Genomic DNA, 12,927 nt, shown 5'->3' on the forward strand with positions numbered 1-12,927 from the left:
TATTCTCATGAAAGATGGATTCATGTTGAATCACTACTCATGAAACATGAGTCAATGAGTTTGACTCAAAATCATTTAATAGCAATATCACAATATCTAAGGGCTTAAACATCACACACTAAGGCTTGACAATTCCTAGATTGAAAGTGTTAAATAGTCAAAGTTGACTTATTTTTGCAAGCTTAGTTTCTTATGTTTAAGGATGACCGAAAAATATACATTATTTTTTAGGGACGTAAATATTTAGAAATTGGAATTATTTTGATTGGGTATAGAATTGAGTAGTTGAGGGGGTTCTAGTAGATGTGATAGTACCTGCTCATTTAATGTTTTATGTTTTTAATAATATTGTACCAATGAAGTACGATTTGGTGTATAATTGTTGGTTTATGTTTTCATTTATTTTAATGCTTTGGAAAATATGTTGATGTGGAATCATATTTGATATGTAGTTCTAAAATTTTAGTTATAAAACATAAGACATGTCAAATATAACATCATATTTGATATGTAACTCTGAAACTTCAGTTATAAATAGAGCAGATTAAAAAATATTATAAGTGATTTGAAAAGTTTCCAGAGAGTATTTTTAAAAGTACTAAATTAGAATACTCTATAATAAAAATGATTGTGGTGATATGCAGAGTAGGGATGAGGATTCCAACAGTAGAAGTTCGGTTTGAAAATCTGACAGTAAATGCTGAGTGCCTAATTGGTGGGAGAACACTTCCCACACTTGTTAACTCGGCCAAGAACTTCTTGGAGGTAAAGCTAGATTTCAGTAGAGTTAATCCATCGTAGATACTTAGCACAGTTTGCCATAATAAAAATAGCATAACGTTAAAAAATAGGTTGCTCTGTAAATTAGTTAGCAATAGTATTTAATATTTTTTTTGCTTTTAAATTAATATTTATATTTTCATTAAATCAGGGAGGTTATAAATGAAAGATTTCGTTGTCGGACATTATTGTCAAGAACGTCATCAATATCATTACGACATGTTAATACTAATAATATGATTCAAATTGTAAAACATAACTGTTTTATATAAATTACATATTCATAGTCGAATGATAAATCATATATACAAATAGACAAAATATATTGAATATGCCAAAAAAAAAAAAAAAATTATTGATTTTATTTTATAGATTAGTTATTTCCATTCAATTATAATTAAAAATACACTATTCAAAGTCAACTGACATTATTTATTTTAATTATTTTTCAGTAAAATCAACATTATGAAAGTTTCAAATTTTTAATAAAATTTTGAGAGTGAGGTTTGAATTATGAGTACATGTTCAATATTGACTTTTTTGATGATTTTATAATTAATTTAAAAATTACATTACCATGCTTTCTTTTCTTTTATTTAATTAAAAAAATTCTAACATACATAATCTAGTCTATTAGTTAGCCACTAGCTATGTTTAATATTTTAAGATTCTATAATGCATACAAACATGCTTTATCCATGTTTTTATATAAATATGACTCTCTACTTTTGTAGATCTCGAATCTATTAGGCTGGGGTCCCATGGAAGCCAGCTTCCTAAAAAATAAAGCTGCACCCGTTGAGATTTTTTTTAAAATTTGTAAGCTGAACGGTCCTATGAATTTTGAAATTTGAGTTTCAGCTCCCAAATTCAAGGAAAAACTTTCTAAAATTTATTTTATGATAAAAGACTTTTTTAGTTTTAAAGTTTCAGTCTTTGACAAATGGCTAGATTTTTCCCTAAGCTGGTGGGGCTATTTCCAGCCCCACCCCATTTTCATCCGCTTCCTAAAAAAGTGAGGCTCCTATTATGAAGGAAAAGATTCTAATTAACCCTGTAGCCCCTCAAAAAATTTCTTATGGCACCTCCTCTACCTGAAAAATAGCCTTGTAGCCCCCCGTCATGGGACCCCTGCCTTAGTTTCACTTACATCCCTTGGGAGTGGAACTGACTTGTTGATTGCTTTTGGCTAAATGGGTTTCAATTGGAGTGCAAGACTAAAATATTGTTGATAAGGGACAATTACCCTTTGATTTATCGAATAAGACACTCTAGAACTCTTTGCTGAACTACTCCTTGTGTTTCTCTTTTGTTTTAATAAAAGAATTATCCCTCTTTTAATTTAATTTATTGACATAAATATTATGTATAAATGTATATTTTTCTTCATATTTTCATATGAGCATTTTTAATTTTATAATATCTTTTAAATTTTTCTTATATAACCATTTCTTTTTATGTTCTCGAAATTAAAAAGGAAAAAGAAAAATATTTATATCCCTCAAATCCATTCCCGTTCCCTTCCATCTTTGGTCCGAAAACTTGGGTAACCTTTAGTAAAACCCATATCTGCTATAGCTCATAATTTTAAGAAAAAACAATGCTTATGTAGCATTCAATAAGAACTTTTCTAAGGCAGAATTTCTCAGAAGCAGTTATCTCGTTTTATTCATGCTTCTAGATTTGTAAGTATTAGCAGTCTAAATAGATCTTGGAAAAGATTTGCTTACTAGTGACTAGTAACAAATAAGGATTGGACAATGAATGAATGCAGACCATGTTGGGCACGATTGGATTAACACCGACTAAAAAGACAAAATTAACTATTCTGAAGGATGTTAGCGGGATCATAAGGCCAGCCAGGTAAATTTTAGTTAAGATATGTCAAAACATTACAACCTGATGTACAGATAGTACTACACACAGATTTCAACGATTGTGATAAGTCCGGATATATCTGTTGCAGAATTACTTTGTTATTAGGTCAGCCTGGATCTGGAAAATCTACTCTACTTTTAGCTTTGGCGGGAAGATTAGACAAGGAACTAAAGGTCAGAACAAATTCTGCCATTCACGTAATTTACAGGAGTTCAAATTATACTAAAATTTTGGGGATTCTACTTACACAATTATAATAAGTACAGGCGAGTGGTTCAGTCACTTACAATGGGCATTCACTGGACGAGTTTGTCCCTCAGAAGACATCTGCCTACATAAGTCAAAATGATCTGCATGTAGAGGTGATGACTGTTAGAGAGACATTGAATTTCTCTGCAAAGTGTCAGGGTGTTGGTAGCAAATATGGTATGGAACTAGACAATGAGACATCTCCTCCCTGCATTTTATTTTATCTTTTCAAACGTATGGTATAATTATGTTGTATTGAATATGTGAATAGAAATGTTATATGAACTGGATAAAAGAGAGAAAGAAGCTGGAATTGTGCCAGATGCTGAAGTAGATCTTTTCATGAAAGTGAGCCTCTTCTCATATTCTTGTTATGAATATTATTGATCAAGTGCGTGTTAAATATATTTAAACAGCTTTATCCAAGAAATTAGCATACTGAAGTTATAAGCATTTGCATATTTCTTAATGAGGTTTAAGGTTAGTTTTAATAATGCTTCTACCAACGTTGAGATTGCAGGCAACATCCGTGGAAGATGTCAAGAGTAGCCTTCAAACAGATTATGCTCTGAAGGTGGGTGAAATTTTCAACATGAGGTTGCATTCCATTGATGGAAATATGGAAAGTAAATATACAATTTATTTGTATGGTTGGGATGATTTTATAATATAATTTTTAATTTAAATTTATTGCGATATTTTATGTACTATGGTCTACAAGAATTTATCTTGTATGAGAATTAAAGGTACACTTAGTATTCATTGTATCTAGATGATGCTTATAAAAATCAAGCATTGGGCCTCCATGAGATATTATCAATCCCACTACTACTCCAACTCAAGCACAATTAATCATGGAGTTTTTTCCAAGGTTAATCCCACTTAGCTTGTTACTCGATTTGCAAAGTCTTTAGCAAGTGTTGTATCTTATGAACCCTCTCTTATAGAGCCCATTTAGCTCATCAATTGATAAGTATGAGATATTTTTCAAACAGGTCAAATTATGATATTGCTGTCAAGATTTAATTGTGTACTTTTTGAATCAAACTCATTGACTAAGTTAAATACAAATATTCTTGAAAAGAAAAAGGTATTTTCCACAAATCAATTTATATTATTACTATTATGCAAGGTTGTATAGGTACTCGTACCCACACCCCTGGTACTCGTACCCATGTTCCCAAGTACCGGGCACACGTATCCCACATACCAGGTACTCGGTGGAGAGCATCATAGCTAAGGACCTTGATTAAGATTCTGATTTTTTTTTTTGGTTTTTTTTTTTGTATTAGCTTGTTGTTTATCAAACTAAATTCAATACCAAATCAGTTTGAAACTTTGATACTCATTAACAATAAACTTTATCACTGTTCAAGTCATAAGTTTATCATTTGCAATATGTCATTGTCATATGATTTAGGATCTTCTTGTTCATGTTTAAAGTCTGCCTTCTTTGTTATGCATCTAAGCATTTATCATGTATTATTATTTCAAACATATAGCAAATCTGAAACTGAAAACACTACATTACATTTGCAAACTTTATCACTGTACTTTTTTTGAAAAACCATTGTCATGACTCATAATTTCAGATTTTTAATAAATATAAAAGCATAATTTTTAAATAAGTTTGACATACCCAAGTACCTCTGTCCTCTATTATGAAAAATACTTTAAACATTAAACATTTAGCAATAGCATATATATATATATATATTATAATTTGACTTATGGCTCATATTTTCAAATTTCTTATTTTGAATGTTCAATGTCATGACTAATGACATATATTTTGATTTTAATATTTTCTATAAAATATTAATTATATAGAAAAAAAATTAGGCATACACACGTACCCCCGTCCTCTATTTTGAAAAATATGCATACTTGTACCTGTTCCTGTACCCATTCCTGTTCCCGTACCCACGTACCCGTGCAACCTTGCTATTATGCAGTTTTTCTAGTCAAATTCCTTGATCCATGTTATATGAGTAGTTCACAAGAACCCATCTCTCATTAAAAAAATAATTAGTATACACTTATCACTTAATATCGACTTCACATATTCGTATATGAAAAATCCAAATAGAAAATAAATTCTAGATGACTAGAAAGTTCATAAGAGCTCATATTTTCCTTTAACTGACATTGAGGCCTTCAATTTTTCACTGTAAAAGGAATACCAATTTCTAGAAAATTATAGTGGACTGTCTTAGCTAATCCAATTTGGAAACAGATTCTTGGTTTGGATATATGTGCAGATACAATATCAGGAGATGAAATGATTAGGGGGATTTCAGGCGGACAGAAGAAACGCCTTACAACTGGTATGCTTGTTAAATAGTGCATCAATTGATATTGTTTTCCACATTTTTATGGGCTCAGACTGTAAAATTTATAAATGATTCTTTTGTCTGCATATAGGGGAGATAATTGTTGGACCAAAAACTACTCTTTTTATGGACGAGATCTCCACGGGGCTGGACAGTTCTACAACGTATCAAATTGTTAAATGTCTGCAGCAATTTTGTTCGCATATGAGTGCAACTATTATCATGTCTTTGCTACAGCCTGCACCAGAAACATATGAATTGTTTGACGATATTATACTTCTTTCAGAAGGACAAATTGTGTACCATGGGCCCAGAGAACACGTGCTTGAATTTTTTGAAAGCTGTGGATTCAGATGCCCCGAGAGAAAGAGTGCTGCAGATTTCTTACAGGAGGTATACATAAATGTGGGATCTTTGTATAATCAAGTTTAATTTACTTTGTCTAGAATGGATCTTTTTCTAAAATGTTAAATTATTAGTAAAGTCTATAGGCAAACTAACTAGGTTGAGATTTGCAGGTGACTTCGATGAAAGATCAAGAGCAATATTGGGCTGACAGGAGTAAAACATATCAATATATCTCTGTGAATGAATTTGCGGATATGTACAAGAGATATAGTGAAGGTACAAGACTATCCGAAAAATTATCTGTACGATACGACAAGCTTAAAAGCCACACAAAATCTCTGGTCTTTAGTAAACACCTAACTTCTAATATGGAGATCTTCAGAGTCTGCTTTGCTAAAGAATGGCTGCTTCTCAAACACAATGCGCCCATCTACATATTCAAGACTTCACAAGTTAGCCTTTACCCTTTAGCTTTTTAGTCCATTTTGAATGGAGATTAGCATGTCTATTGTAAAGAGGCCTCATTATAGATGTTTATTGTACAGATTATTTTCATAGCCTTTGTAGCAACTACAGTATTCCTGAGAACACGAATGCACCAACGAAATGAGGAAGATGCAAATTTATATCTTGGGGCTCTCTTTTTTGGTCTGCTTACAAACACATTCAATGGCATGACTGAGCTTCCATTCACAATTGCCAGACTACCGGTGTTTTATAAACAACGAGACCTGTTGCTATATCCTGCATGGGCTTTCTCTCTTTCCACCTTATTGCTCAGCATCCCAATGTCATTTGTGGAAACAGGTGTTTGGGTTGCCACGACCTACTATGGAATAGGATATGCTCCTGCTGCTGACAGGTCGGCGTGGATGACTTAAACATCGTATACTATAGTTTGATTTCTAAATTAAAAGTATTAAATAGTCAAAATTAATTTTTTTCAAGCTTATTTTCTTCCTTAGTGTGTGATGTTTAAAGATGGTCTTAGATAAGCTTGTAGATTGCATTAACAATGATAAGTATTTTTTCTTTTCTTTTATTTATTATTGTTCTTTTAAAATTAATTTTTAAGAGAAGGATAGGAGAGAGGATTAAGTAGTTGAGTATTTTAAATTTTGAACTTCTCGAAATCTTATATAGAAACTTTAAATCACTTTCAATTTTCTATACCAGTTTACTTGACAAGCCCCTTACTCATAACTAAGATTTCAAGGTCACATTATTAAGTATTATGAGAGAGCAGCATGTTTTTTGTCAAAATGTTCAGAAAGGCCCCAAGAAAATAAGTGAGATAATGAAACTCATATCTGTGCACTCACTCATATTTTGTTAGAGCACTAAGAAATACATTTCATTCAAACATAGATAATCATCATCAACACTAACAATTCTAAAATCAAAACTATCGATATGATATTGACAAAAATATTAAAAATTCAACCAATAAATACATCAATAATTATTAAAAAACACTCAGTCACTAGATCTTTTCCCTTAATTCTATAAGAACTAAGAATTTCACGGAATGAAAAAAAAAATAAAGATGTTTATCTATGTGAGAGTTTGACTTTTCAGAATCTTAACATTTTATAGTGTGGCTGATAATGCAGGTTTTTCAGGCAATTCCTCATACTATTTCTACTACATCAGATGTCATCTTCTCTTTTCAGATTTTTAGCAGGACTTTGTAGAACGACGACAGCATCCAATGCCGGAGGATCACTTACAATCCTAGCAATTTTACTGCTTGGAGGATTCGTTATCACCAAAAGTATGTAATCCTTCTCATGTTACACAAAAATCAAATAAGAAAAGATTTTCAGCATCTCATATCTTTCAAACATTTTATTTTCTTTGCAGATAGCATTCCCATATGGTTGAGATGGGGTTATTGGTGCTCTCCGCTAGTGTATGCCCAAAGTTCCCTTGTTTTGAATGAGATGCTTGATCCCAGATGGAATATAGTATGTAATCATTCTCATGTTACACAAAAATCAAATAAGAAAATCAATTGACAAACAACCTATCTAATTCAATATTAAATGCTATGTGACAATTTAGTTTCAATAATAGAAAACTACCAACTGAAGAGGTGATTTAAACACTAACAGCCGGTGCATTCATCATAATACAAGGGTGTTTCTAGTAAGTTGCTAGTGTTCAATTTAAGTAAAGATTGACTGGTTATTTATTAATTTGCAAATTATTTCCTTGAACTTGGGTTAATATTGATTTACAGAGTACAGATTCTTCATCAAATTTGGCCCTTGGTGTACTTGAGAGGCGTAACATCAACCCCAACGCATACTGGTATTGGATAGGAGCTGCTGCTTTGTTGGGATTTACTGTGCTCTTCAATTTTTTATTCACAATTTCGCTTACATATCTAAATCGTGAGTTCACTCATTCATGTTTTATAGTTTTCTTCATTGTATTAAAAAAATTGTGTTTTTCTGCATGCTGACAATGATTTTTGTGCTGAGAAGCTCTCGGCAAGCATCAGGCTATAATACCAAAAGGAAAGCTTGAAAACGAGGCACAGAACCCACGGGACCTACCCAAATCTGAGATGGAGCAATCTAAAGTATATCCTACCAAAACTGGAAAAAGCACAAGTAAGAATGTATTCCTCTTTTCGGTTGTAATAAATGTTGTTGCACCATAAAACTTCAATAATAGATGTTGCACAGATAAGAATTATGAAAAACCACTACAAGAGAAAGGATTGCAAAAGTAAAGCTTTTCATTTTTCTAGCCTTATAATGCACTTATATTAGTCTTCCACGGTAAAATCTGGTCTGGTCTCTCCCGGTCTGCTCAAAAGTGTTTGCGTATGCAGAAGAAATGCAGATGCATCACATGAACAGGAGATCGATCAAACGAGAAATCATTTCAACAGATTTGGATGTGGAAGCTGGCGTTTTGAATAACAGAGGAATGGTTCTTCCTTTCAAACCTCTGGCAATGTCTTTTATCAATGTGAATTACTTCATTGATATGCCTCCGGTATAACCCACTTTTAACTCCACTTGTTAAGTTGATAATTATCTGTATTTGCTAGTGATTTCAGCCCTTAATTTGAGCGTTTATAGGTGTGTTTAAATACCAAAAAAATGGGTTTTGAGTAATATTGGGACTTTTGGCATTGAACCTTATGCAGGAAATGAAAGAAGAGGGAGAAACAAACGATAGACTTCAACTACTTCGTAATTTAACCGGGGCATTTAGGCCAGGAGTTCTCACTGCTTTGATGGGGGTTAGTGGGGCTGGAAAGACGACACTGATGGATGTTTTGGCCGGAAGGAAAACGGGAGGATACATTGAAGGGGATATTAGGATCTCTGGCTTTCCAAAAAGGCAAGAAACATTTGCTCGAATCTCTGGATATTGTGAGCAGAATGATATTCATTCTCCACAAGTGACAGTGAGGGAGTCCTTACTATACTCTGCTTTTCTTCGTCTTCCAAAAGAAGTTGATAAGGACACCAAAATTGTAAGTCCCAAGCTCAAATTTTGTTTGGCATATTTAATCTTTACATCATTTGGTGGGATTCAGTTCTTAAGCTCTGACTCAATCCATTTATTTGAATTTTCAACTACCATAGGCCTTTGTAGATGAGGTTATGGAGCTGGTAGAGTTGGATGGTCTAAGGGATGCATTGGTGGTTCTTCCTGGTGTAACTGGTCTTTCAATAGAACAAAGAAAAAGGTTAACAATTGCTGTGGAGCTTGTTGCAAATCCATCTATTATTTTCATGGATGAACCAACTTCAGGACTAGATGCCAGATCAGCAGCTATTGTCATCAGAACAGTACGCAATACAGTTAACACTGGAAGAACCATCGTTTGTACCATTCACCAACCTAGCATTGACATTTTTGAATCTTTCGATGAGGTAGGTTGAAGAAATCTGAGATGGTTTTGCTTGATAGATTTTTTTTAGATACATTGATAACAGGTCCACTTTCGGTGCAGTTGCTCCTAATGAAGAGAGGCGGTCAAGTCATTTATGCAGGACCCTTGGGTCAAAACTCCGGAAATGTTATTGAATATTTTGAGGTAAGCGCATCAATCTATGACCTATATAATCTGGTGTAACAGAGGGGAGACTATTGTATAAAAGGTTTAACAAACATGTTCTCGAGTTACTGCAAATTGAGTATGATAAATATTTTTTATGAGATTGTATATGTAGCAATTTGATTTTCTCTGATTTTGAAATCCAAAATAATATTAATGTTTATACGAAACCCTATGTCAGAATATAAATCTCTTATATCTGCTAAACAATTGCGATGAGGCCTTACTGTAAGCGAGAGAAGATAAAATTCAAATAAGGAGATAGAACGTGAAGAGTTATGAAGTGCACTTGGACTTTTACAGAGATATGTATTAAAGATGTCTTGAAGGCCTTATCTTTTTTCATATGGTTTGTTATAGGCTATACCTGGAGTGCCAAAGATAAACGATAAGCAAAATCCTGCTGCATGGATGTTAGAAGTGAGCTCTACTACTATTGAGCTTTCTCAAGAGATAGACTACGCAGAATACTACAAGAACTCAACTCTCTATAAGTACGTACCAGTTCAATTCAGATTATCTTCCTAAACCATGGATTTTCAATATTGTCAAATGACAATGGATGTCTTAATAATGCAGGGAAAATGTATCATTAGCAAAAGAGCTATGTGTACCAACTTCTGGTGCAAAAGATCTTTATTTTCCAACCCAATTTTCACAATCTTTCATGGGACAGTTCATGTTTTGTCTGCGGAAGCAAAATTGGTCATATTGGAGAAGTCCAGACTACAATTTCATTAGAATTCTAACAAGTTTTGTAGTCGCTGTAATATTTGGATCCGTATTTTGGAAGGTTGGAGGAAAACGGTATGTGCATTATTGCATAACATATGAAAATCATGTAAATTTATCAAGGTGCTAACTTTTATGAAGTGTTTCTGATTTCGATTTTATAAGATTTTTTCAATGTTTCAGATCACATTCTGGGATCTATCATCAGGATATTACGATAAGAGAGCATCAAAAAGTGATGTTCTCTTACTATAATATTCTGATGATAGATCACAGACTGATTCGAAATGCATATTCAAAAAATCTTACACAATCGAAATCAGAAACACTTAACATAAATCAAAGAAAAACTCATATTCTTAAGTGAAGTGATATAACTCGTCAAGAAGTTTCAAAGATATTAACAACAAATGTGTATGCATCAGGGATAACAGTACAGATATTTTGAATATCATAGGGGGTTTGTATACCGCAGTGTTGTTCATAGGAGTGTCAAATTGTCAAACAGTACAGCCTATGGTTGCAGTTGAGAGAACAGTTTTCTATAGAGAAAGAGCTGCAGGAATGTATTCTGCAATGTCTTATGCTTTGGCGCAGGTATGTAGAATTAAGCTTAGTGTGTGAAGTTTAAGCTGTTCCAAAATATCGTTATGTTAATACAGTATGTTGCATTTTCTTGATCGTTTCACAATGGTAACAAATAGCATTACTAATACTGCTGATTTTGGCCGCGCAGGTGACCATTGAGATTCCATACGCCATTATCCAAGCACTTGTGTATTCTATCATACTATATGCCATGATTGGTTTCCAATGGACGCTTCACAAATTCTTGTGGTTTTTTTACGTCCATTTCTTTTCATTTCTCTGTTTTACCTATTACGGGATGATGACCGTTTCAATCACACCAAATCCACAAGCGGCTGCAATTGTTTCTGGATTTTTCTATGCTCTGTTTGCTCTGTTTTCGGGGTTTTATATCACTAGAAAGGTAATCAACAACTTATTTGGCATTTCCATCAACTCTTATCAACCAGTAAAATGTTCAAATGATATAAAAAACAAATGCTTGCACCGATTCTTATTGACATGTAATCTTTTGTGATTTCCTATCACAAAACTCAAGATTTATCTTAATCTGGCATTTAAGATATGAACTCATGAAAAACGTATCGTTTGCTTCTGTATTGATACAGCAACTTCCAAAATGGTGGGTTTGGTATTATTGGATCTGCCCATTATCTTGGACAGTGTATGGTCTCGTTATTTCACAATACGGAGACATCACCCAGCTTATAGAGGTAGATGGGAAGGAGGTGGGAACGCCGCTGAATGAATATTTAGCAGAGAATTTTGGATACAGTAATGACTTTATGGGTGCTGTGGCTGCAGTGCTTTTGGGCTTCACACTATTCTTCGCATTCATTTTTGCTTTCTGTATTAAAGTCTTGAATTTTCAGCATCGATAAGGAGCTGGTTCAAATTAGTCTGTATGTTAGATTGAATATTATAAAAATATTAGAAATGAAGAATTGTTATTCTTTTAAGAACTATAAATCTGTTAATATACAAGACTAAGTTTTTCATGCACATCTATCTCGCGAGTTCTAGTTCAATAAGGTGGTGCATTTTTTAGCTTACCAATATCAATACAGTCTTAAAAGTTTAATAAGATCACCATGCAATAGTATTCGTCCACCCTGCTTTCTTGAGGACATGATTGTAATAATCACCCTTGGTTAATAACTTTTTCCTAAAAATCCTACATCATTGTACTTAACCAAAATATGGAAATAAAAATAAGTATGTCACTAACTTACATTCTTAATTAGATGAGTAAGCTCTCTCCATTATATGACATGTCCGTCGACTTAGTTCTATTCTTTGAGGAACCAATTCATGGGCCTTGCCTACATATTCATAAGAGAACAAAAGGCTACACATTTTATACACACAATAATAAAAAAGACTTGAATTTTGCAATCGAGATGAGATTTTTAACTACTCATTTAAATCACAAACTATTAATGATGCAAGAGCATTTTTGGGTCATTGGAAATCTTGCATCGCCCAAAAATATTTCCTTTTAGTTATGTTCTTGTTTACCAATTTCTATGTTTTAGTTGGCATTCCTTAGTTTGTGGTCATCTACTATTGTGAAGTTTGTGGTCATCTACTATTGTGAACCTCCAGATATTTTCTAGACACCATGACTAATCTATGTCTTGGTTTTCTCTTTATTTGGATACTTCGCACGAGAGATATTATGGATTCTTGTTCGATTTTATATGTTCTTCATGGTTTCAACGATCAGTCGAGTTTTCAGATCTCGTGAAGTATTTTCCTGACCAGTAAAGCTTAGTGGCTCATATCACGACTCCAACATCTCTTTCAGATGGTTGAGCAAATTTTATCATTCGGAGGGAGGTTTTTTATGTTTTGGGTCTTGACCTATATTTGTTGTATTACATTTTCTTATTCTTGGAAAATGTAATTGTTTGGGCCAACTTGTTTGTTGCGAAG

At 33.2% G+C, this 12,927-nt stretch overlaps 1 protein-coding gene and 1 long non-coding RNA gene across 11 annotated transcripts in view; one reads left to right on the plus strand and one right to left on the minus strand.

Annotated features, from left to right (window-relative positions):
• Positions 1–12,927, minus strand: part of LOC149580280 (uncharacterized) — a 191,278-nt gene that overhangs the window by 109,584 nt on the left and 68,767 nt on the right. Inside the window, exon 2 of one of the 10 annotated variants that reach the window (XR_016353474.1) lies at positions 7,020–7,372. The exons of 6 other annotated variants lie outside the window; for them this stretch is intronic. This is a non-coding gene — a long non-coding RNA (uncharacterized LOC149580280). Of the gene's footprint in view, positions 1–7,019; positions 7,373–7,416; positions 7,569–11,557; positions 11,878–12,015; positions 12,315–12,927 lie in introns of those variants that run through there. 3 more of the 10 variants (XR_016353472.1, XR_016353475.1, XR_016353478.1) reach the window with 3 other exon arrangements.
• Positions 388–11,994, plus strand: LOC149580282 (ABC transporter G family member 36-like). Its single transcript, XM_089790214.1, has 18 exons — positions 388–3,255; positions 3,428–3,481; positions 5,144–5,234; positions 5,332–5,633; positions 5,759–6,040; positions 6,134–6,450; positions 7,202–7,362; positions 7,452–7,555; positions 7,831–7,984; positions 8,431–8,597; positions 8,752–9,084; positions 9,197–9,487; positions 9,568–9,651; positions 10,033–10,166; positions 10,252–10,479; positions 10,830–11,001; positions 11,141–11,395; positions 11,601–11,994. The coding sequence occupies exons 1-18, from the start codon at positions 3,181–3,183 to the stop codon at positions 11,871–11,873; spliced, it is 3,477 nt and encodes a 1,158-aa protein (XP_089646340.1). The 5' UTR covers positions 388–3,180; the 3' UTR covers positions 11,874–11,994.

The sequence above is a fragment of the Cupressus sempervirens genome, chromosome 1, assembly GCF_028749045.1.
Source record: "Cupressus sempervirens isolate cs-2001-9-10 chromosome 1, ASM2874904v1, whole genome shotgun sequence".
Lineage (NCBI taxonomy): Eukaryota > Viridiplantae > Streptophyta > Pinopsida > Cupressales > Cupressaceae > Cupressus > Cupressus sempervirens.